General features: G+C 44.0%; 1 protein-coding gene across 2 annotated transcripts in view; it reads right to left on the bottom strand.

The window, feature by feature from the left end:
* The window catches only part of WDR49 (WD repeat domain 49), a 96,319-nt gene that overhangs the window by 34,963 nt on the left and 34,769 nt on the right, over window positions 1–26,587 (bottom strand). For both annotated transcript variants that reach the window (XR_014547957.1, XM_083613156.1), the window contains 2 exons: window positions 14,693–14,857; window positions 11,240–11,355 (listed from right to left, as the gene is read on the bottom strand). Coding sequence is in view for 1 of the 2 variants with exons in the window: in XM_083613156.1 (XP_083469282.1) it covers window positions 11,240–11,355; window positions 14,693–14,857 (281 nt within the window). In the remaining variant the exon portion in view is untranslated. The remainder of the gene's footprint in view (window positions 1–11,239; window positions 11,356–14,692; window positions 14,858–26,587) is intronic.

Here is a 26,587-nt window from a genome sequence, read left to right as displayed (position 1 = left end):
CCACAAGGCGCACCTAGTTTTTGGAGGAGGAAAACTAGAAAAAAAAATATTCTGAATCTCAGAAGCCAGAACAGCAAGAGGGATCGCTGCGCAGTGAAAGCAGCAACCCCTCTTGCTGTTCTGGCTTCTGTGATAGCTGCGCAGCCTGCATTCGCTCCATAAGATGCACACACATTTCCCCTTACTTTTTAGGAGGGAAAAAGTGAGTCTTATAGAGCAGAAAATACAGTAGTTCCCCATCGTTGCTCAAGAGCCTCCTTTACTGCATTGCACCTTCTCCCATGCCTGTTGTCAAATCTGCACACAGTTGCATGGCCGGGGGTGGGGAACCATAGTGAAGCAAATGCCATGCCCAGTAGAGTCAAATTCTGTCACTTGTGAAAACAATTTTAACCAAGCAAATCTGCATATTGCGCATAATGTATTCTGCCTCTACTAGCTACGGGGGAGGCTCAGTGCATTATGAAAAGTCCCCAGCCCTGAACATTCATCCCCTACTCTTGTTTCTGAGATATTAACAGACAGGCAATAATCTACATGCACACACTGGCGCATACCTGCCAAATGCCCAGGGGGGATTAGACATTAAAAACTTCCCTAAACAGGTCCGCCTTCAGTTGTCTTTTAAAAGTAAAATAGTTGTTTATTGCCTTGACATCTGCTGGGAGGGCGTTCCACAGGGCTGGCGCCACTACCAAGAAGGCCCTCTGCCTGGTTCCCTGTAACCTCACTTCTCACAGCAAGGGAACCGCCAGGAGGCCCTCGGTGCTGGACCTCAGTGTCCGGGCTGGATGATGGGTGTGGAGACGCTCCTTCAGGTATACAGGGCCGAGGCCACCTTGCCTCATCCATGGGCCAGGCCTGCTTTGACAATGCATTCCTCATAGCACCCACCTACCTCTCCTATAGAGCAGAGATAGAGAACTTTGTGCCAGATGCAGTCACCTGGGGCTCTCCTCATGCCACACACACAAACACAAACACAAACACACACACACCCTCTTCCCAAGCTATGCTCCCTTCTGGCCCTGCTTTGCACCCTCCTTGAGATTTTTTGCTTGGCTGGAATGCACCCTTGAATTCTAACAATGGATGGGGGGCATATGTATGTGAGTGTGTAGAAACCAGCCTACGGCACAAAGGTACAAAGGGTAAAATTTGCATCTATTGGTCTGCCTACTCTTGTCTCTGGTCCCACAAGGGAATTTGGCTCTCAAGCTGGAGAAGATTCACCTGCTGGGCCTCAGAGCCATCCTGCAGACCCACATATCTCCCAGAGTGCCATAGGCAGGCTACTCACACTCCCTGAGTATGAATTTAGTGCACCATAGTGTTTAGACTGCTGGATCAGGACCAGTGAGTCCAGGGTCCAAATCTTCACTTGGTCATCGAGCTAATAAGGTGACCTGGGGCCATTTCTTAGCCAAACAAACCTCACAAGGTTGTCGCCTGGACAAATGGGGAGGCCCAAGAACCCTGCCCTCGGAGGAGGTAAATGAGATGATAAACAGTGGGTCGTGCTGTTGACTTTTTCAAAGGAAACTTGACATCTTGAGTGTCTGAGTCAAGATGTCAAAGCCCACTCCAAATACCAGCGTCTGTTTTTCTCTGCAGTGTCATCACGACACAGCAGAGCACATCTAATTTAGGATATCCATCCCCCTCCAACCTCCTGGTCTCTGTTCCTATCTCATCCTCCATTCTCATCTCTCCTTATTCTAATAAAGCAATTTGTGTGAAATCCCCCAAACTTTGGAAAGAGAGCCAGTAATCAAAAAAAGGGAGGGGGTGACTAACCCTCAAGCAAAGAAAATATAGCACATTGATACATATCTTCGCAACATGAAATGGAATATTTTAATCATTTGTTTCTATTTCTCCCCCTTTCTGTATCAGGCATTGTTATAGAAACTGCATTGTAAGTGTCATTCTGGGATTTTCTCATCCTTCGTCTATTATAGTTCAATCATACTTCCTCGCTGCCAAAACATAATGGCAAAGCTGTCTCCAGTGCAATGCGTATTGTTTCCGACCGTACTAATAGACAAGGGGGATAATTATTGCGCCAGTCTTCTCACGGCAGTGTTGTGACGAGCCGCAGTGTTGATTTCTCCCCCACCTTTTTTTTCCTAATTAAAATCTGCATTGGAGGGGATGGGCAGAATAAAAAAGAGAGAAGAAGAAGTGTGGAGTTCTTAAGAAACCCAAGAAGTACACAGGTTTGGGGTTTTTTAACAACCATGAACACGACACAGAGGACAATAATAGGGATGGGTGAATCTGTCAAATTTGGTTTCTCTCCATTTCTCATTTTTCCAATCTAAAATTAAATTCTCCATATTTCCACATCAATTTGCTTTTTTAAAAAATAGTCTCATGAAAAGTCTTCTGCATTTTAGTGTGAATGTATTCTAATATATTTATTTTTATTTATCTACTGCATTTATCTCCCACCTTTTCCTCCATGGAGCTCAGTGAGAAAGGAGTTCCTTTTTCTCCAAGTTGCGCAAACCCTGTGAGCTTCATGGCTGACTGGGAATTTGAACGCTGGTCTCCCAAGTGCTAGTCCAATACAGTCAAACCTCAGTTCTTGAACGGCTCCGTTTTCAAACGTTTTGGCTCCCAAACGCCGATAACCCAGAAGTAACTGCTCTGGTTTTCAAACGATTTTCAGAAGGCGAACATGCTATGCAGCTTCCGTTTTGAGTTTCCCTATTGTATTGAGGCTTCTGCTTTCAGTTTTGTGTTGTCAAACGTTTCGGAACAACCGACAACAACATTCAACAACCAAGGTTTGACCGTACTCCAACCACTGTACCACACAGCCTATGTTTGTGGGGATTAGGATGCTGGTGTAGAGATTAGAACTGCTTTGGGGGGTTTACAATAAAGTGGTATAAGAATTTTATGGAACAAGTAAATAAAATAAAAATTTGTCTCCCATTGTAGTCTCAAGTCTGATCAAAGCCCCCATGGTTGCTAACTGCAGCACAGGGCAAAAAGTTTCCCCAAACTCCATATACACCAGGTTCCCAATCTGGAACTGGGCCTCCAAATCAAAAATTTCTTTGTAAAGCCGTTCTTCATTTGGAAGTAATTCTTCCCAACTTTCCATTCCTGGAAAGATGGAAAACTTGTGAAAATATTGAAGAGGTGGAGGGAGCCTCTCATGGCAATGTTTTCTATTTCAGGATAAGTAGTGTTTAAAAAATCATCCTGTTGCAAAAAACCCTATATCCAGGTGTCAAAAATGAGTAATTTGAGACTGACGGGTGCTGAGATTTAAACTTGCCACCCTGACGCCTTCAAATTGAACCCCAAAACTTGGGACCTAGCAAGACTATTTAATTCACACCAGAATGCAGAGACAGTGGGAGCAATTTCCCCTTCCCACACATTCAGTGGTCCATTCGCCCATCACCAGCAGTCTTGCGTATTCCTGTGTCTTTTTTTATTTCCAAAAATACCTATTTAAATGTGCTTGACTTCAAAGTCAAAAGAGGGTTAGGGAATATATTTTTAGATCAATGTTACGGGGCGCTCTGCTTCTAAACTGCATGTAGCCAGTCTGAGGTGGTTCTGCTTTTCAAGTCTGCGCAAACAGAGAACACCTCTGCCCTGAGGCAATCCCTTATGAATTATTCCTTCAGGGAGAAAAAGGGAGACAGACCTCATAGAAGCCTGACTGGCACAATACTCTGGGGGGCAAATCCAATATACCCAGCGAGAACTGGAAAATGTTCTGTGAAAGTGCAAAATCTGAAAGGTTTTGAAGCTATTTCCCTGCCCCACCCCAAGTGATTCCACAACTCTCCACAGGTGACCCAATTGCCACAGTTTATTGGTTCTTAAAAGGTAAAGGGACCCCTGACCATTAGGTCCAGTCGTGACCAACTCTGGGGTTGCAGCGCTCATCTTGCTTTACTGGCCGAGGGAGCCGGCGTACAGCTTCCGGGTCATGTGGCCAGCATGACGAAACCACTTCTGAAGCAACGGGACACCATGGTGGAAACCAGAGCACATGGAAATGCCGTTTACCTCCCCACCACAGCAGTACCTTTTTATCTACTTGCACTGGTGTGCTTTCGAACTGCTGGGTTGGCAGGAGCTGGGACAGAGCAACGGGAGCTCACTCCATCAGAGGTGTAGGAAGGGAGTGCGGTGGGTGCGGTGCTCCCCAGGTGTCATGACTGAGGGGGGTGACAAAATGGCAGGCGAGTGGGCCGCACACCTCGCGCCCGGTGGCAGCAGCTCTTCTGACCCGGCGGCAGAGAGCAGCCCTCCTCAGCCATGGTGAGGCACACCCAGCCACAGCAGCTCCATTGCCGGGTAATGTCTGACCCGGCTGCGGAGAGCAGCAGCTTCCCCGCCCCTCTCCTGCCCTGAACTGTGGCACATGGGAGGGCACCCTCTGTGTCCCTCCCCCCTCGGGAGCACGCCCGCTCTGGGCAGCGCAGGCATTATGCTCCGACGCTGCACTCCGTCACAGGGATTCGAACCACCAACCTTCCAATCAGCAAGTCCAAGAGGCTCAGTGGTTTAGACCACAGGGCCACCCGCGTCCCTCTAAGAGGATACCCTCTGCAGGTGAGGGTATTCTGCAGATACCGCCTACGGTAATTAGAAAGTATCCTGTATGGTGTCAGAATCAGGATTTTAGTGCAGCGGCCCCTCCTTGTTGAAATTTCTACCTTTTGCATATCCTACATCCCTGTTGTCTTTCTGGGTGCCTGTTGAAGACTTCCCTATTTCAAACAAAGTTGAAGTTCTCAATCCCCATCCTAGCCCAAGGGAAGAGAGAGACATAGGACTGGGGGGCAGGGGGCTGATTTGTCTCTAAGAGACAGTACAGAGTTAATTTGCTGTGTCTGAATGCAATAGAATATGGATAAGGCATTCACACTCTCCTGCCTTGGTTACCTCAGAGTCAGATTCAGGATGTATTTTCCCCCTGGAACTAAGGGCTTGCAGAAAAAGAAGAGTACCTTGAAATAAGGATTTTTTTTGGTCACTCTGCTGAGAGAGTAGAGATCAGCAAGCAGAGGCTGAATCCCCTTAATCCTGCCTAATCTATAGTTTATAAAACCACAACACTTATCCTGACTAAAGCAGGCTTTGTAGAGCAACCAGCGCTGCCCCCATTTTCCATTCTCTTTAAGCATATTTACATTGATTTTTTATTTCCCGTGCCAATAGAATTTGCTCAGAAGAAATGAGGAGAAGCCAGGGTCCACAGCTGAGCAGTATCAGACAGAACAGGCTCGAGGGAAGAAAACCCAGATTTTGATATCATCGCGCGCACACACACTATACTACAGGAGATTTTAAAGACTGCAAACCTCTAGGCACCTTGTTTACTTATTATGAATTTTTAATAGCATAACCGTAAGTGCCTCACACTTCCTGTCCCACTGTGTTTCGCAGCTCATTTGCCCGCTTTCGTTCTCCCCTCTCATCCCTTAAAAGATGTTCAAGTTCATGATGGACGGACAACTTGTGCATCTTCCAATTAGGCGAAAGACGTTGGATGGGACATTCAGGAAAACAGAAAGTGCACACAAATGTGTCATGTCTAGAATCAGATAGAGACTAATGAGCAATGGCAGCAGTAACTCTGCACATCACCCACCAGTCTCTCCCCTATAAAAAGACCGCTTCCCACTTGTTTGTGCACTTCCTTCAGGTTTAATATTCATGAACTGATGATTTAGATTATGTAGTGTCTTTATTTTTAGCACTAACCAAGATGTGTTCTTTGCATCCTCATTATCTTTCCTTCTTACTTTTGCTGTTTGGAGTCTTTGCGCCTCTGTTCCTCTATACTTGTGGTCAGCAACTAGAAGCCCCCAGATTGACTCCATAGCCTTGAGATACACTGCTCAACTCTTCAATTGCAAACCCACCCCCTGAGATATCTGTTCAGTGCTTTTTCTTTTCCTTAAAAAATGTTTAGGGGTACTCTCATTTTGACTCAAGAAAATCACCGGGAAAGGAAATGATGCCGCCACTGGAGGTGGTAACAACGAAACTGACCAATCACCATGCTAGATTCCAACTCCTACTTCACACATTAAACGCTCGCTTCCGTCTGAGACTCAGGAAACACAAGGACAGGAAATGAGGCTGCCATTAGGGGTAGCAATGGAACTGGCAATTCACCATGCTATTCAACAGAACTGACGATTCACCGTGCTAGAGAAGAAACTAAAAATTTAAAATTTTTAGTTTCTTCTCCTGTTAGATTCACAAAATGTTTAGGGGTATGCGTACCCCTGTGTCCCCCCAGAAAAAAAGCACTGGATCTATTTAAAGGAGTGGGACCTCTGGCAGGAGGACTTGCCAGCAGAGCATGGGGGGGCGGGGAGAGTTAGTGTCATGAACTGGTTGGATGCAGAGGGATGGTGGGAGGAACCAGCTGGAGAACCACCAATGGAAGAAGGCTCAGAACCCAGGAAGTGGTGGTGGGACAATGATGAATGGTTTCAGGGAGAAGAGGGAAAGGATTGGGAAGAGGACGTGTCAGAAGCTGAGGAGGTAACAAGAAGAGCAGGGAGAGTCTATGGCAGACAGAAGTCAAGAATCAGAAGTAGAAGCTGAAGCAGGAGAGTGGGTGGAAGAAGGCCAAGAGGCAGAGATGAGTCAGGCTGGTGAAGACTCACAGGTGTCTCCCCTTCCTGCTGCCACAAGCTCCCCTCCCTCTTTGTCTCTCAGAACCAGAAGAGGCATGAAAAGGGTGAAGGAGAGGTCGGCTGCACGTAGTCACTGTCTCCAATTGTTTTGGGGAAAGCTTGGAGATGAGGGGACTTAAATGGATGTGAGGAGTGGAGACTTTCAGTCTTGGCAAATGATTTTCATGGAGGAAAGTCACTGGGAAATGAGCTGCTCTGCTCATTAGGCCTGACCTTCAACCAAGACTGTGGAGATTGTATTTTTGCTAATAGTTAACTACATCTTTGAACTTTGGTACCTCGGGCTACATACGCTTCAGATTACATATGCTTCAGGTTACAGACTCCGCTAACCCAGAAATAGTGCTTCAGGTTAAGAACTTTGCTTCAGGATGAGAACAGAAATCGTGCTCCGGCGACGCGGCGACAGCAGGAGGCCGCATTAGCTAAAGTGGTGCTTCAGGTTAAGAACAGTTTCAGGTTAAGAACGGAGCTCCGGAACGAATTAAGTACTTAACCCGAGGTACCACTATATGTGATTACTGGCCAGCCCACTCCTGTGACAGAACAAAATAAATTTCCAATCAATGTAGTTACTGCAAGGGGTATAAGAAGGCATCGTTTTCCATTCCACCCTGCATTCATCACATGCAACACTGTTTCACCTCTGTTGCAGTTCGCCTTCTGCCCAAAACTACATTATTCACCTCAATCTCCACTTTGACAGTATTATACCACTTACATAATTAATTTTGTAAATCACAAGGATTTAACTTTCTTTTTGCATGTAAATGCAAAGAAGCATAATGCAAATTGGGGGGGGGGGTTACACACCAATTAGAGGCTGAAAGCATTTGCCCCCACTCAAATTAGGGTCAATTACAAACCATTTGGAGAATGAAAGCAACAGCAACAATGAACGTGAATCCCATTCGCTGAACTGATTTTTGCTCTGGAAATGGGTGAGTAATGAGGCAATTTCTGCTCCTCTTTCTGCCAGAATTCTCTGACATCCCTATTTGCTGCACTAGCCACCCTCTCAGTCCGCTTCCTATATTGGATGAAGCAGAATTTTGCCTAATGAAAGTTCATGGCTACAAGATACCAGCTACCAGGGCCAGCCCAAGACATTTTGCTGCCTAAGGTGACAAGATGGTGCCTCCCCCAATACACATAACAGATGCTGACCAGAAAAATATTTCTTTAATGTTGTCATGTCCTCCACCACACCTGAGGGCAAGAGATTGGCTGAGGATGTGCCGGGCAGACCATGTGGCACACACAGCACTCCCTTTGTTGTTGCTGCTCCCCTGCTCCTGGCTTCTGCCACCTGAGGTGGCTGCCACACTTTTCCCAATGATAGGGTCGGCCCACCACTTACACAGTTTCAAAGTACATTTAAATCTTTGAACAGTGTTTTACTTTGTCCCTGTTTTGAGCCGATTCCCAATGTCATGTTCAACAAGTGCAACCATCGTGTAATCATTTGATGGTATGGAGTAAGTGGCTAATTGCTATGAAGAGAGCTGCTTTATCAGATGAATGCAGTACCCTTCGGCGGAGAAAAGCAATGGAAGGATGATCTTCAATTTATGCACAGGTGATAGAACACACTTGATAGTCATCACCTATCAGTGTGGCATCTGTTTGGTAACTGGCCAGCCCAATAACCCATAATAACTGATGAGAGCCATTCCATGCATCCACTTTATCAAACGATAAACACAATCAATTATCATGTGACTAAGGTAAGGTATAGACCTCAGTGATAACCTTTCTCTTTGGGTAACTAGCAGCTACACAGACTTTGTAAAATAAATGGAGGCAACCTTGGCTTTTTAAGCTCTGTTGTCTCATAATGTTGGTTCTGTAAATAGCACTGACTTGGCTACAAAGAACCTCTTCCACAAATGGAATATTTTGTGTGTATGTGTGGGGGACAGAGGAATAGAGAGACTCTGGTTTCCACGCTCTACCTTCTGCAGCTTCTTCTCCACAATATCCCATTAGGGAGGGGAATTTGGTTCAGTTTGCATATTCAAACTTCCCCAAACAAGAAATGAACTGAAATGCAGCCATCCTGAGAAATTTGCACTTCTCCAAATTTTGAAGTGCAGTTTTCCAGAGAAGCAATGTCCAGAAATATGTGCACAATGGGGGGAAGTATGTATAAAAAGGCATATATTAATGAAAATAACATACAAAAAAAGTGTTTTATTAGGCAAAAATGTATGTATGAGAATAAATGAGCTCTCAGATGCTGACAGATTTTCATGAGGACTTATTCAATTTAAAAAAGTGAACTGATGAAGGAACATGGAAGAATGAACCTAAGATTGGAAAAATGAGAAAATGAGAGAAATCAAAATTGACAGATTCATTCATAGCTACAGCTCAAAATTTGCTGAAGGGTGCCTGGCCATCAGAACCGGCTTTTTAGTGGGGGACAAAATATGCTGCAGTGGGAAAGAGGTGATGGGAAAGGAGAATTTTGGTCTCTGGGTCCAAAGCTAGGGATGTAAGAAGGAATCATTTCCTGCTCAGCACTGTGTTAATTGCATGGAGCACTGTTTCTGTTCTACTGCAGTTCAACTTCTGCCAAACACTATGTTATTTATCTCTCTGCCCACTGTAGTGAAATTGCATAATGTACATAATTTATTATGTAAGTTCTATCACCATCATCTTATTCCACCTCATTAATTTCCTTGTAAAGGAAGCAGAACGCAAATGGCAGAGAGGCAATCAATTACATATTGTCCTGGAACTAAAGGCAGCAACAGCAAATACTAATATCTGCTGTACTGATTTCCATTTTGGACATGGAACGGCTAAAAAAAAAATTAGCAATTTCCATTCCTGCTTCTGCTTATGTCGGAATTCTCTGGCAATCTTCATCTAAGCTATTTTCCACTATAGCAAGTGAGAATTTGTAGGTGGGGGAGAGCAAGACTGGGGGAAGGGAGGAAGATTCTGGACCTGTAGAAAAATAATTTCAAAGGAAAAGAAATATGCACAAAAAGCAATTCATCTCACCCTAATTTCCAGACCCTCCACATAATTTTATAGTGAACAACAGCAATGAGCCTCTGTCTCTATAGAGGAAGCAGCCTTTGAGTGTTGTCTAAGTTTTCAAATTTATGGACAGAAGGGTTTCTAATTAAGTCCTGCCATTATTTTTTTGCAGAACATCTTGGTGGAGGAAATATATAGCTCATCCCCTCCCTGCCAGGATCTTTAAACAGTTTTAATGGCTTTCTCTACCTCCAGCAGAAAACAAAACAAAACAAAACTTTTTAAAGAACTCACCAAATAAAGCAGTGCTAGAATATTACACTTGCGAGTAATCCCACAAGGACTCAACTAGGACATGTTTGAGTGTCATGAAATTGGTTGCCGCCCCACCCAACGCAGAACACCAGTTCATGCACTCATCAGGCCTTCGGAGAACTGGGCTACCTGAAGGGAATTAAGCTTCTCTGTGTTGCGTCACTTTTAGAAGAGAAAAACAGGTTAACAATCCACCTGTGTGGTAGAGACGAAAGGACTGTAATGCTCTTCCACCACAATGGCTACAGTAGATGTGACATTTGTTTGCCCTTCCATCACTTTTTTTTTAATAGCCAGCATTGGGGATCTAGGGTTGTTGGGTCTGTGGAATGGGTAGACGGACAGGAGGTCTTGGGAAATAGTGTTTCCCATGACCCTTAACTGGAAACAGTATTTGCAAGGGTCCTTATAAAGGATGCCAAGGACTGAACCTGAGACCTTCTGCATGCAAACCAGGTTGTTGGGCCTGTGGAATGGTTAGAGGGACATGGGGGTCTTGGGAAATAGTGTTTCCCATGACCCTTAACTGGAAACAGGATTTGCCAGGATCCTGAGGACAGGATGCCAAGGACTGAGCCTGAGACCTTCTTCATGCAAACCAGGTTCTTTATCACTGTTGTGGTCTTTCTTGCTCACGAAATATCACACTAGGCATGCATTAGCAGGAGGACCATATCCCTGTGTTTAAATAAAAAAGGTTAGATTATACACTTTGCTATAATTCAGGCTGCCCCAACCTGGTGCCCTTCAGATTTCAGACCACAACTCCCATCATCCTGGCTATGCCAATTGGGACTGATGGGAGTTGGAATCCAAAACATATGGAGGGCACCAGGGTGGAAAGGTTGCTTTAGTGACAGGTTAAAAAAAAACCTTTCTAAAATGCATTGTTGTTGTGCAATTTAGTCTTGACTACATCCAAGGACATTTCCCATAGAACCTTTTGGAAAGACTCACTTCTCCACTCCCCCTCAAGGAAATCTAAAATGGTGTCCCTGATCAAGACAGATGAGATCCTTTCCTGCTACGCTGCACTTTTGAATATCACATCCTTTCTCAGATGACACACAGACACTGCTAAATCTGTTCTTGGATTCAGTTATCAAACAGCCCTTGAATTGGTGTGACAGCCTGGAGAGATAAGCATTAGTTGATGTTATCTCCAGAAATGGAAGCAAAAAAAAGTACACTTTTCCAATTTGCACATTCTCCAACATTGCGGCTTGATATTTACACAGTACCTGTCCCAGCCCAGAACTAATATAGTCCAGCTTAGCACCATGATCTGGGAGATTTCAACTGCTCGGTCTCTTCCGGCATTGAGCTTATGGTGACAATGTCCGTTGAAGTCCCAGATCTGCAATTTGAATTAGGAAAACAATATGTCAAAAAACAAAGTAGGAAATGTCTCTTGGTAATTTCAGAAGCAACACATCAAAACATGTAAGAACATAAACACTGCTAAGACATAGACCTATTTAATGTAAGGTGCGGGGGGAGCATTGCTTGTTGGTAGGACACAAGTTTTTCATGCAGGAAATCCCAGCTTCGGTCCCTGTAATCTTCCATTAAAAGCGTCACATAACATGCAGTGGAAAGGACTCTGCTGTGTAAGACTGATGTGCTCACACTTACAGAAAAATGCAGTAGCTTTTCTCAGTGCAGTTGTGGAAGAATAAAGCTGAGTAAAAGGACATTCATGAACCTGCACCTGGCTAAAGTTAGGGGCTATGCAGATTGTTGTTGTTTAGTAGTTTAGTCGTGTCCGACTCTTCGTGACCCTATGAACCAGAGCACGTCAGGCACTCCTGTCTAGATAGGTAAAGGTAAAGGGACCCCTGACCATTAGGTCCAGTCGTGACTGACTCTGGGGTTGCGGCACTCATCTTCCGGGTCATGTGGCCAGCATGACTAAGCCGCTTCTGGCGAACTAGAGCAGCACACGGAAATGCTGTTTACCTTCCCGCTGGAGCGGTACCTATTTATCTACTTGCACTTTGATGTGCTTTCGAACAGTTAGGTTGGCAGGAGCAGGGACCGAGCAACGGGAGCTCACCCCATCACGGGGATTCGAACCGCCGACCTTCTGATCGGCAAGTCCTAGGCTCTGTGGTTTCCAAAAGATGCTGGTGTACTCCAGTCCCCACATCCCTGACTATTGGCCATGCTGGTTAGGGCTGATCAGAGTTGGAGGCCAACAACATGTGGAGGACCACAGATTCCCCATTCCTAATGCACAGTGGAAGTGCAAGAGGAATGGCAGGGGGAGATCTCTGTGGACTCAGGTATACATTTGCAAAGAAAACATGTTAAGTGTGTTTTAAGTGCAATATACAATGTGACACTAAGATGGCGATGAGCCTTATGGAAAATTCAATGTATTTTTTAAAACACTTTTTTAAAAAAGGCATTTTCAGAATGTTTTTTATATGTGTGTAGATTCCACCTGTATGTTCAGCTGAATGTCTCAGTGGATTTTACATGTGTACAACTGTACGAACATTGGGTTCTTATCTTGCAAGCAGGAATACAGGTATATGGGTCTCATGCAAATGTTCAGCTGAGCACACAGATGTTATGGGTGAGGGCCCTAAGCACATTCACTGTACGTAGTTGTAACATCTGCATGGGACTTTAGCCATTACCAACTCAGTTTGGTCGTCAATAACTTTAGCTGGAATGGAACAATGGCTTTTGAAAACAGCCCTGATTTTCTTAAACCAATAGGGTTGCAATCCTAAACTGACTGAACTGGGAGAATGCCTCAATGAATTCAATAGGACTTAATCAGTGCTTTTTTTTCCTAAAGAAATGTTTAGGGATACTTTCATTTTGACTCAAGAAAATCACCATTTTATAGTTCAAATCAGGGAGAATAAATACAGTCATACATTGGGTTAAAGACGCTTCAGGTTAAATCTTTTCAGGTTGCGTCCTGCGGTGACCCGGAAGTAACGGAACAGGTTACTTCCGGGTTTCGCCGCTCGCGCATGCGCAGACGCTCAGAATGACGTCACGTGCATGTGCAGACGCGACGAATCGTGACCCACGCACGCGCAGATGCAGGTTGCATTCTGCTCATGATGCGAATGGGGCTCCGGAACGGATCCCGTTCGCATCCAGAGGTACCACTGTACAGTAAATGGACAGTAAAAGTACAAAAAAATCACAAAATGTTTAGGGGCATGTGTACCCCTGTGTCCCCCCAGAAAAAAAGCACTGGGCTTAATTCTGAATCAATATGATCAGGACTGCAACCTAAGAGATTTCACTGCTTTACACAATGGGTATGGAAATTAGGGTCCTTAACAACAATTCCCCTTATTGTTTCAAGTAAGCAGGAAAGTGATATCTGCTTAGCAAAATAAACAAAGATCTTTTTAGTAGTTGGAATAGGAGGCCCAGATTGAAAGATTAGCACCATAGGCCTCCTGCAGATAACCCACCTCTGCACCAAAAATCTAGTCTTCCATGGTGAGTTGGATTTCCCCTCTCCAGCAGCACTTTCAGCTGTTGCAAACTTTCTGCCTCCCATACTTCAAGGACTGATCTCTCATCTGCATGAAGCCAGGGAACTCGGAGGTCTATAAATGATCTCTGACTATCGTCAAAGAGGGGAGTCAAATTTGGATTGGACTTGATATGAGACAAGCCATTTCCTGCTTTTTTGGTATGGCTTGGCTTATTTCCAATCTAATTCAGTGTGAGCTCCATCCATCTCTACTGTAATTATTCTGCAGTGATTCCTGTTAGGCAGACGATAATTGCCAGCCAGAAGAACTGACCACATGGAAATAAAATATTGGTATTTATTTTGTATTTATATCATCGTTCCTTTCCTTTGCTAACAAGGGTGGGTAAAAACATGCCCTGTATGCAAAACTCCAGTAATCCCAAAAGCTTTTTAATTGCTGCTAATTAAAGCAGGAAAGGTTTCCTGAACTGAAGGAATTATGTGCTGAATTAAGCATAAATGGTTGAAGAGCTGTTGCACTTCTGCATAACTCTCAAAGCACTTCCCACTGGAGGTTAAAACATTATCTCCATTTTTGTAGGCAAGGATAGACCATAATCTTTTCAACATGGTGTGTTGAATAACTTCATGCTTCTCCTTACCACCCCTTCTCATCGAAAGCTAACCCGTCAAGGAGCCAAGTCTTTGATCTAACATGCTTGGCTTTTATTATGTAAGAGTTTCTAATGTAAAAAAGCACTCCAAAAATGTAGCATCCCAACTACATTCTGAAGTACTATCACCGTGCCTTCTCCATCCCACCTAAGGCAGAGAACACTTTTTATTCTATTGAAATACCAGTAATGGATCGGGTCTTGGCAAAGTGAGCTCAGCAAAGGTTCCATTGAAACCAGTGGGATAAATTTGTGGGGGGGGAATTCAAATAAATTCCAGCCCAATCTAAATATATTTTAAAAATAAATAAATTGTCCAGTAGCACCTTAGAGACCAACTAAGTTTGTTCTTGGTATAAGCTTTCGTGTGCATGCACACTTCTTCAGATACACAGATTCCAGCCCAATCTGTTTCCCTTTACCATTTTGTCATTCCAGAATCCAGTGGCTAATATTTGCCCCCTACAACTCCTGCAACAGAGCCATGCACTGTTGTTAGCCCATGTATTCTGCGAAATTGCATGTCGAGTGAAGTGGCTTCTCCCCCGACACAAACACATACACACCTTTACGGTTCCATCTGTGCTTCCGGTGAAGAGTCTGGTCTGAGTCCCATCGAGAGCCATAGTACTGATCTCAGCATTGCCATGGCAACCTGTAAACTCTTTGATTTTCTGCCCAGTATCAATCAGCCAGAAGATAACAGTAGATCCAGCATCTGAGCTGATTACCTAAGGAAGAAGGAGGGGGAGAGAGTTTCTGGAATGAAAACCTTGCTTGTTTGCTCTCCGCATCTCCTTCCACACAAACACCTTCATTACTATAATCTTACACATACGTGAACTTCACTTATATAATTGCCAACATTTGAAATGCAAATCTGAAAAATGTCGGCATTGATTTTCTCATCTTCTTTCTTTCAACTCATTAGAAGATTTATCTCCCCCTCCCCATTAAAGTTTATGGACTGCTTCTTATCCTATCTTAAATACCTGCCTTCCCAGCAAGCTCCGTTTAACTAAAGAATAATGATTTAACTGCCATTATCATTCAAGGGAGAAAAGAGGTGACTTGTTCCTTCTGCAGATAATACCCCAATCCAGAGGGGGACAATGTGTCCTTAGCAGCGAGAAGTGCAACAGAGAATTTTCCAGCTGAAATTATAAGGGTGCAGCAGGCAAAGCGCTTTGTACAGTGCCATGAGATAAACCAGCCTCACTTTATCACAGCAATTGATCCATTGAGTAATGGATCTTTAAAGCTGATCTAGGAAATGTCTCAGTATGCATTAGCTTTAATTTAAAAATTTAACTGTGTGGTCAGATTGGAAGAAAGTCCATTTGGAGACAGATCATGCTCAGTCTCCTATGATAGCTTTAAGTCCAGGGCATGCTATGTTACTCATAAAATTACATTTTCTTCACCATTTTATGTGTGATTTATTGCAGAAGAGTCGTAGCCTATCAGTCTTATTCTGGCAGAGGGATAGACAACCTCTCCCATCTTGCAGCTTTAAAAGTCCGAGCGACAAAAGCAATATATGGTTTTTCAACATGGGCATATTTGGGGGGGGTTACGTTCTGGACCCCCCCACACATTGGCCCACGCCCCATTCTGCCCATGCCTCCGAACCTGTTTTACCCCTTTCTCTGATGTTCTTGTGACATTTTCGGGTCTCTTCCAGGTTTGGTACAATGCTTGTGTGCGTGGTCACACACAATGTTGGACACGCGTAAAACGGTCGCTGCCTGTACTCAGAGAATTGTATCCAACTAAGCCATACTCAAGAGAAGACCCACTGAAATCAATGAGCTTGACAAATTTGTATACTGATTTTAGTAGGTCTGTTCTGAATATGACTTAGATACAACCTATCCGCTCAACATATCTAAGAATCAAAGCGAGAGAAGGCTGCCATTTGGGGATATGGTATTGGAGTCCTCAGAAGACGAACCAGATACCCCACAGGTTAAGGACCTTGAGGATGTTATAAGAAAAAACTGCTCCTTTTCCCTTATGGGGTACCCAAGACCCCTTATAGAGTCCTTAAGTAGGTTCCCTGTCAGCAGGAGAAAATAACAGAGGCCAACTAGAGAATATTGAGAAGCAAAGCAGCTAGTAAGCCTGATCTTTATTAAACAGTTGCAACATGGTCCTCACTCACCACATGCAGGAGAGAGGAGGAGGAATCCAGAACAATGGTGTGCAAGCCCTTATATAGACTTTTGAAATTGCCCACCCTGTAGCTCAAGACCACCCCCCAAAACATCATACATACATCACAGAAGGAGGTGGTCTACAGCAGAAATCCTCTCTGCCAGGAAACCTGTTAATGGTCAGTGATTGCCCTACCTGGGCAGCCTGGCCATTCTTTTGTGATGGTTAATATTTCAGTTCGAGAATCCAGGTCACATGCTCGCCCTATTCATACGCAAATATGCCCTTAAGACAGGATTTGTAAGCAAAAAGACAAAGGGAAGGTTTTCCCCATTTTCTCCCTCCTTGCAGAGAAATATATCAAGGTCAATTTGGGAGCGTCAGAATGGCTTCAGGATTGCTCTCCTGTACTATTTCAGACATGTGGTTTATATACTTATGTATGTGTTTGCCTTGTACATTTATGAATGTATTTAATATTTGAAACTGTTGGACCTTTTCCATATCTGCTATTGGGTCCCTGGAGCACAGATTCACACAAAGCGGCAAAGCGTCCTTGCAGGTTATTAACAGGATTTTATTTGAAGTGCATATATGCAGAACAAAGGTACAGGGCGATAAGCTCGCAACCTGCACACCCCAGTAAGGGTGCGCCCACTTTTATACCCCTTAGAAGCATAGACACGTGTTCACATGTAAAACATGTGATTTACACTAATAGCAATAAGATGGGGCTTTGTTTCTTGTGTTACCCTCTGCCTTGTACATTTATGAATGTATTTAATATTTGAAACCTTAGATGAAACCTTAGAATTCTTATAACAAGGAGGAGACAGAGTCCCCTGGAAACTGTGCTGAAGATCCACTGGGTTGAGATCTAACAATGAACATATAGAGCTTTTAGAGGTGGTGGAGCCACTGCTCTCAGTTATCAAGAACACTGGCACCAGAAGGTCCTGGTCCAGACTGGAGAGCTGTGATACAGCTTGCTTCTATGGACCTAGAGTCACTGTGTGGCTTGCAAGTAAGGGCTCTCTTTTCCCTGTTGTGCCTTGTTCGAACTCCCTGTGATAGTGAAAATGGATTATTGTCCGGTGGTGCCTCTGGTTCATATTTTGGACCTCGACTGATTTTCCATGTTTGATCCTGCTTTGTCTGCACTGCGCCTGCAACCCTGGCCTTCCAGAAGGCCTTCTCGGTAGCAGCACCCACCTTGGGGAACGCCCTCCCACCAGATGTCAAGGAAATAAACAACTCTCTGACTTTTAGAAGGCATCTGAAGGCAGCCCTGTTTAGGGAAGTTTTTAATGTTCAATGTTTTATTGTGTTTTTATTTAATATTTTGTTGGAAGCCATCCAGACTGGCTGGGGAGGACCGGCCAGATGGGCAGGGTATAAGTAATAAATTATTATTATTATTATTATTATTATTATTAATAATAATAATAATTTTATTTTGGTAAGAGGCTTACACCTCCTAGGGACTTGGATCCTCATCTCTGAGGGCAAAGATCCACTGGAGCAAAGCAATACCTTTGGGGGGAGGTATGAAAAACCACATTTTTTACTGCAATTAATTTGAGTTTTCCATTCCCACCCCCCATAAAATGACTAGCCTATAATCGCTTGAGACCCTGTTATTTGAAATATTGGCTACAACCATATTAACTTACCCTGGCATTAAGTTACTCATCAGAAAACCTTCTCTGGTTGCCTTTGCTTTCAGGCGCAAGGCAGGTGACAACAATGAAATTTTAATTGGTGGTTTCCTACTTATGGGATGTCCTCTCTAGAGAGGCCTGCCTGGTATTTCCTTGTTGACTTTTGGGTTCAAGGCATCTTATTTGTCTGAACTGAACAATAATTTAGTTTAATCAACCCTAACTTTTTCATTGAGTGCTTTTTTTGTTAGTATATACTTATTTATACCCTGGCTTTCTGCCTGTCAGAGACTCCAAGCAGCTTACAGATAAAAATAAGAACAGCTAACAAAAAAAGCAACTGTTAAAAACAATTAAGCATTGTTAGAATCAAAACTATATATGTATACATTAAAAATCTATTAAAACCATACAGATAATTACAATAAAAACAGCACACGCAAGCCCTTTCATTAGAAGCAGTCAGCCAAAAAGCCTATTGGGACAGGAAAGTCTTCACTTGCTGGTGGAAGGACAACAAGGAGGGAGCCAGTCCAGCTTCTCTGGGGAGGGAATTTCAAAGGCTGGGAGCAGCCACCAAGAAGGCCCTCTCCCATGTCACCACCAAGCGTTCCTGTGAACGTGGCAGGACCAACAGAAGGGTCTCGCCTGAAGTTCTTAAAACCTAGCCAGGTTCATATGAGGGAATGTGGTCTTTCAGGTAGCTTGGACCGAAGCCATGTAGGCCTTTATAGGTCATAACCAGCACTTTGAATTGTGGCCAGAAACAGATTGGTAGTCAGTGGAGCTATTTTAACAAAGGAGTAATTTGCTTCAGCTGCTATAGTATCATGGTTTTCCTATTTTCTTCCGTGAGTGTTGATCTCTTGAGTTTCTGCTGCTAGCCCATTTAATCTTTTGAGCGGTTGTGGCGTTTTCAGAGTGTTTTGGATTTATTACGTGCTGGACTGGACATTTTATCTGGAAATTCAAAAGCAGAATTTAAACCTTTGAAATCAAAACAGGTCTGTTCCAAACACAAGATAAGTGTTGTTTGCTAGCCTACAATAGCAATGGTTGTTATAGCAGTCAAACCTAGGCTAATGAGGGGTTTAGCACAGTTACCTACATTTAATCACAACACCACTTCTGACCACAAAGGCAATGAAATGCTACATTGCCTCTGTTACTTGCTTTATAAATATTATGTCATTATTCCATAGATGTGCTTTGGAGAGTGCATTTTTGACCAGCTGGCCAACTAAAGGTCAGCAAGTAACTTGAAATGCCTGCATATTAAAATTTGGTGGAGGGTTTTTAAAGACCCATCATTACAAGTGAGACTAAGCAAGTGAAATAAGTTTGCTGCCCTTCAACTTTGGTAATTAAATGAATCTTCCTTGTGAAGAAGTGATATGCTCCATACTTATCATATCAAATGAGCAGTGCTCCTCTAAAGCCCTGAAACCATCATTACAAATGGCGCCCAAGTGGAATTTTAATTGCAACCCAATGTGCTTTTAATAACAGGAGCACTGCCCACCGGTAATATTGGAAAGTCTCCTCCAAAAAAAGTGAGCGAACTGGGATAGTTAGACTTGTCATTACAATACAAAGCAGTGGGAAAGAAATCACCTGAGCCTCACTCTTGGCAGCACCTGAAAGGTATGAACATCGAGTCAGCAACAAAGAGTAGCACAGCTGTTTTATGGCTTCTTGGGCCCAGCATGAAGCAGTGAGAGGTTGTGTGTGTGTGTTGTTGTTGGGGTTTTTTTTGTTTTTTTTTTGAATGGCTATATCCTTTTATTCTGTGTGATTCAGAGAGAAGGATCACTGTGCTGTTTCTTCCCATGGATGGATGTCAGGAATTCATGGGGAATAGATAATTATAGGTGGGGAATTAGATAGTGCCAGGTGTAAAAGGGAAATCTCTCTATATCATGGGTAGGAAAACTATGGCTCTTTGGGTGTTGGGGTTCCAGCTCCCATCAACCCCAACCAGTTTATTACATTTGTATTTATTATTTCCATTGATAGCATTTAAGGTAAAGGTAAAGGACCCCTGGATGGTTAAGTCCAGTCAAAGGCAACTATGGGCTGCGGTGCTCATCTTGCTTCAGGCCAGGAGAGCCAGCGTTTGTCCACAGACAGCTTTCCAGGTCATATGGCCAGTGTGAATAAATCACTTCTGGTGCAACGGAACACCGTGACGGAAACCAGAGCGCACAGAAACACTGTTTACCTCCCCGCCAGAGCAGTACCTATTTATCTACTTGCACTGGTGTGCTTTTGAACTGCTAGGTTACCAGGAGCTGGGACAGAGCCATGGGAGCTCACCCCGTTGCAGGGATTTGAACTGTCGACCTTCTGATCAGCAAGCCCAAGAGGCTCAGTGGTTTAGACCACAGCGCTACCCGCCACTCTTGGTTCAGATTCCTAGAGTTGTTCACGGTAAATGTACAAAATGCACAACAGCAAGCAGTGAATAATGTTAGAGGCTACATTAAAAACAGAAAAGTCATCTCATGGCTTTCAAAAGAGCAAAAAGATGATCTAGAGGGACAAAGGCTCCCTCCTCCTCCTCCTGCCTTGGTTGAAGAAGGATGAGCAGATAGACTTGTTGGGGCTGTGTGATTGTTATATTTATTCCCTTAAAAGGGACACACAAAGTAGAGGAGAACATTGGTTGGTAGAATGGTGTGTTCCTTTGGGAAGAGGAAACCGTCTTTCCTGTGTGACATGGTGTATAGAAGGAATGGGGGGGCGGGCAGTGGCGTAGCGTGGGTTGTCAGCACCCGGGGCAAGGCAAGTAATTTGCACCTCCTAACCCGTGGATTTGCGCCCCCTAACCCGTGGATTTGCGCCCCCTAGCCCTAACCCCCAGATGTTGCGCCCGGTGCGGCCGGCCCCCCCTGCACCCCCACGCTACGCCACTGGGGGCGGGTCTGGGATCATCCCCACGCCTAAACATGTTCAAGAGACTTTTTGAACAATCTGTATACAAGCTTTTGGGGGTGACTGGGGATACTGTACTGCTTTCAGCAGGATCCTGGACTGCACATGCAGAGCTTATGCATATATGTGTAAGGTCGGGTGGGGGGCAACAGCAATGACCCAAAGTCAACTTCTCAAACACGTGCATTCCTTGTACCCGCCTTGTCTTGTAAACAGGGCTGTAAGGCATTATTGATGGCTGCTCCTCAAATTAGTTACTCCTCTCCCATTCGCACTTGCAGATTTACCAACATTCATGCCTGAGCACATTTTGGGAAGGATTCTCAGATTTAGCTGTTAAAGTCTGCCTTTAGAGTTCAAGTTTAAGTCAGGGAAGGGTAGGGAAAATCCCACTGAAAAAAGATAAAACCTCATTTCGTTTTGCTGACTTCTGCTTTTGTTCTCACTCTGAGTATCTGCCCACGGCAGACTGTGCACAAAGGAATAAAAAGAACTGAAACTGTTGGGAGTTTGGCAGGGAGCTATTTCTGTTTTTCTGTCTCCTTTCCCCTTCCCTGTCTGTTTTCTCATTGAGAACTTTTCAGCTTCCTTTATTTCAAATATTTTGACTAACGAAAGGGGCATATACACATATATACAGTGCTTTTTTTCTTAAAAATTTTTTTAAGGGTACTCTCATATTCCTACTCATATTGAAATACAGATAGATATATAGATAGAGATAGATAGATAGATGATAGATAGATAGATAGATAGATAGATAGATAGATAGATAGATATTAATATATATTTGCTTCATCCAGCTGATTGTTACAATGCTATGCAGTGCTCAGGGCTGGATCTAGACACATTAAAACACAGAGAAATCCACTTTCTAAGAGGTCAGGCTATTTGTCCATCTCACCCACAACTGTGCACTCTGACTGGCAACTGCTCTCCGGGCAGAATTTCTTCCCATCACTGTGTCCTGAACCTTTTAACACCAGGAAGTGGACCTGGGATACTGGCTGTGTGGTGCTTTACCACTGAGCTATAGCCTCTTCCACATTGGTCTTCAGTGTCTGTGGAAGGATGTGTGGACCCAGAATTGGCCTCCACAGTCACTCACGGACTCATTGTTAAAACCGTGTTTATGGAAGACAATCTTACTCGGCTATGAGTGATCGCCAAAGAAGAAGAAGAAGAAGAATTGATTTTGTAATGGAATCATAATTTCTGCTATTTGGGGCAGATTCAAGTACCCCATTCTGCTAGCGGAAGCCAGCACAAAGGACAGCAGGGCTTTCCACTCTCTCGTCACCACATGTGCACCTGCACCTCCCCCAAATCCACTCTGGTGGGTTGGAAGAACCCCCAGAACAGCAGGTGAGAGAAGGAGAGGAGAGACTGTTCCACTGGACAACCAGAAGTGCTTGCACTGCTCAAATGCTCTCTTTAGTGCTACATTGAATTCCACCCTTTGTGCTTTCCTGCACATCTTCTGATGGGGCTATTTGCCTGTACTTCTTCCATGCTTCCTGTTAGGAATATCAATGTTTCTTGCCTTCAGCCAGTGTGTGCAGAATATTTTCAATCGACTCTACTGGCAAACTGAGGGACATTTTTAACATTATGCAGAAGCACACCTGCATTTCCCATGGGGCATACACTCAATAGCCAGTCACACCTCCCTGATGTGGGGACATGTGTGATTCGTGCATTTGTCACATTCACTTTCATAGACACTATACATTTAAAGCCCATTCAAAGCCCATTTCCCCATCAAAGAATAATGGGCACTGTAGTTTATTAAGCGTTGCTAGGAATTGTAATTCTGAAAGGCGTAAACTAGAGGGCCCAGAATTTTGAGGGAAAGAATGTGCTTTGAATGTCCTTTAAAGGTATAGTGTGTACACAGCCATATACTTAAAACTTCCTAGGTGTACACCCAGTGCTATTTTTCTAGAAAAAGAGGTGCCGGAACTCACCATGAACGCTTCCCTCATTCTCTTATACAGTCGTACCTTGGATCCCAAACACCTTGTGACTCAAATGTTTTGGCTCCCGAACACCGCAAACCCAGAAGTGAGTGTTCCAGTTTGCGAACAATCTTTGGAACCCGAACGTCCAACGCAGCTTCTGTGGCTTCCGATTGCGTGCAGGAAGCTCCTGCAGCCAATCGGAAGCCACACCTAGGTTGTTGAACGTTTTCGGAAGTTGACCGGACTTCCGGAATGGCTTCCATTCAACAACCAAAGTACGACTGTAATGGCAATGGCACCCACCTGAGAGGTGCCAGAACTGAGTTCCGGTGCGTTCCAGCTGAAAAAAGCCCTCTAATATACCTAATGTGTGAACTGGTCCTCTGTCTGTTTAAATATTCTTCTTTTAAAAAATACCCATGTCCTATGCACTTGGGATTTTATCCTAACAGGATATTTGAATATTCTGCATGAAAACTTCCTTTAGCAACATTTAGACTTTTGCTGTCACTCTAATTCAGGTTCCAAATACTTGATTCGTACAAAAATACATGACCAATCGCATTATTGACACTTGCAGTTTACAGATCTCTTTTCAGATTACAGTGATGGCTGTAATGCATGGAATCTAGCAATGTTTTACACCTGCACACCTGCTGGTGAAGTCGCAGCAGAAATAATCATTAATCTGAAGCAGCAGAACAGGGACACATTCTACAATAACACAACACTTAAAGGTTGGGAAGATCTAAGACTCAGGGAGACCTGCACAATTAGAAATCTTATTTTTTATCACTGCAAGTACCATGCCAAATTACCATTTCATTTACAGTTTGTTTGTTTTTTTGTAGTTCCAGAGGGCTCAATGTCAACACTGCTTTGCCATATGCTGTACACATTATATTTGTCCAACTTACATGATATTTGTCCAACTTAGACACGTCTGCTAAATTCCCTTATTGACCTCCACTCGGTCTCATTCATTACATAGCTGAATAGCACTGGTCCTTGAGTTGGGCTTCGTCTAACTTCTCTCTCCACATTGAATTTTTGAAGCACTTTAGCCTTGCACTCCTGTGAGCAGTGGATCCAGACTTAATTTTGCCCATTCCTCAAATGTCATTTTCTGGTCTTCCATCTGCTCTCAAAAGCTCATAATTTTTTCTCCCACTGCTAAATCGAATGCAAAAGTAAAAAAAAAAAAAACCCAACCCAAGAAGTGATGTATAGCAGTTGCCCATATCTATTACATGTCTGCAATAGTGATCTAAGTGAGATAATATTGTTGACGATTCAGATAAAAAACAGAATCTCAGTTCAGACATCACACCAAATGGTGATTTGCATTAGCTATCTGTGGAATCCAAAGCATGATTTTTGGTCAATCCCCAAAGAGTGTCTCTTGATTCCCACCCTCCCTGTCTTTGTGACCTGATGTTCTCAGCATGAGGCTTCTGTCTAATTTATCCCCATCTTCCTCCAATTCATCCCTGGCCCCTGCGGACGTCTCCCTTGTGGTTTATCTGTGCCAACAGGTACATCAACAGAACAATCCTATTTATTTGTTATTTGTTTATTGAACCACATTAACCCCAGTCTTTAGGCAAAAAGGCTCCCAGTGCAATTTACAGAAATCAGTGGTAAGATTCTGTAATTCCCGCCCCACAGGCTTACAAACTAAAAGAAATGATATACAAGGGGGGGGGACGTGTGGGGAGGGAAGAGGGGGGGAAGCAAGCTCCTTAAGGTTTCAGCTCCCTGGTAAATAGACACAGGGGGTCCTTCTTTCTCCTTTTGTTTCACAATGAAACTTAAGGAGAAAGGCAGGCTGTATTAACTGCTTGCCTTGTGGTGCATTTGAGCTGATATTTTCATTGATATATAAAAATCAATCACACCTTTCATTCTGGAAGTGTCCCCAAGGGATTTTTTTTAAAACTGAAAGATAAAGTACAGAGAAGATAGGCCACACAGACCCCCGCCCGCGTGCGCACTTTCAGACACAAAAGATACCACTGTTAGCAGATACAATGCAGCAGTAAGAGAAAATGTCACATGGCCGAAAGCTTATGAGATAAGGAGGCTGGAAGAGAGCTGTGGTAGAAAAACTGGAGATAAGTGTCCTCAGTTATGAAGAGCTTGCTGGATCTGACCAATGGTTCAACTTAGTCCAGCATCCTGTTCCCACAGCGAAATTTACCTTTGGTAAATTTGGTAAAGGGACGCGGGTGGTGCTGTGGGTTAAACCACAGAGCCTAGGACTTGCTGATCAGAAGGTCGGTGGTTTGAATCCCCGCGACGGGGTGAGCTCCCATTGCTCAGTCCCTGCTCCTGCCAACCTAGCAGTTTGAAAGCACGTCAAAGTGCAAGTAGATAAATAGGTATCGCTCCGGCGGGAAGGTAAGCTTCAAAGGGGGAGCTGCAACCAAATCACACACATTCAGGAGCCTTACTCCCATGCAGGAGTAGATGTGATTGCAGCCGGTTAGTGCTTAATTTACAGCCAAGGATGGAGAACCTGCGGCCCTCCAGATTTTGTTGAGACTCCAATTCTAACCATCCCACAACATTGTCCCTGCTGGCTGGGGCAAATGGGAGTGGGAGTCCTACATCTGCAGATCACAGATTTACAGCGATGGCGCTCAGGGTAGCTATTGCCTTTATTTTACAGGCAGCAAGATTCCTGCTTTGTTCCAAAGCACTTGCACACAATCAAATGAAAGATTACGGGGTTGTTGTTTTTAAAGGGGTGGGGAATGTAAATGACCCCCCCCCCATAGCTCTGTATCACCCCACAGCATACAGCTATGTTTGCTTTAGCTGAATCTCAATCTGGAGATTAAAAGATGCTGTTGGGCGCAGCTGAGGGAAAAGGAGGGGGAGAAATCAATCACAGGGGTCTTTCCCTTTTCTTCTGAGCCTGGCTATTCATTGAGATGCAGGTAGTGCTCTGATGGCAAGGGCCGCAGTGCTGGGAAGACAAATAACACCCAACTTGCATACCAAGTGGCATTGCATTTAACTGATTTCATTTTGTGATGAAATACATAACTGTGATCCAGGGCCACCATACTGAGAGTCACTTCTGGGGAAATGTGCCAGCAAGAAGGCACATCTCAGCTAATTACACCGTGTGCATATTTTATAAGTATCCTGGCAGGTGCAGTAAGGTGACTTCATAGGAAGATTTCAAAACCGGGTGAATTTGCAACTGGAAGGAAGATATTAACAGCAGCAGCAGCAACATATTAATTTTGCTAGTTCTTAGGATTGATACTGAGGATGGAGCAATGCACAGTTGCAGCATCTGCTGCACTGGGAGCGGGAAACAGCTGTTCGCCAGCAATTTGTTCTGGGATGGATAAAACTGGACCACTTCAAAGCAGGGCTGCAAAACCTTGAAACTGGATTACTGCTGTGTGCAATTTTGGGCTGCACATGGGCCACACCCAGAAACTCCAGCATGTAGTATGCATTGGCTAGACTACTGTTGGGGGTAGACCTCTGACAGCATGACACACCTGTGCTACAACATCTGCACTGGCTGCACATATGATGTCTTCTTTCTGGTCAGAAATAATGGTTGATGTTAACCTTGTCTTGGAGAAACCTGTGGATGTTCACACACTCCGTATGGCATGGGGAATAACAGATATGTGAGCCCTTATGGTGCACAGAGCTGGAAGAGCAAAAATCCACTACATACTGCTCAGTGTTCTGAAGCTATGGCTGCCCTTTCTATGTTTGA

The sequence above is a fragment of the Podarcis filfolensis genome, assembly GCF_964270895.1.
Source record: "Podarcis filfolensis genome assembly, chromosome: 5".
Lineage (NCBI taxonomy): Eukaryota > Metazoa > Chordata > Lepidosauria > Squamata > Lacertidae > Podarcis > Podarcis filfolensis.
This window is presented reverse-complemented; position numbering and strand designations above follow the sequence as displayed.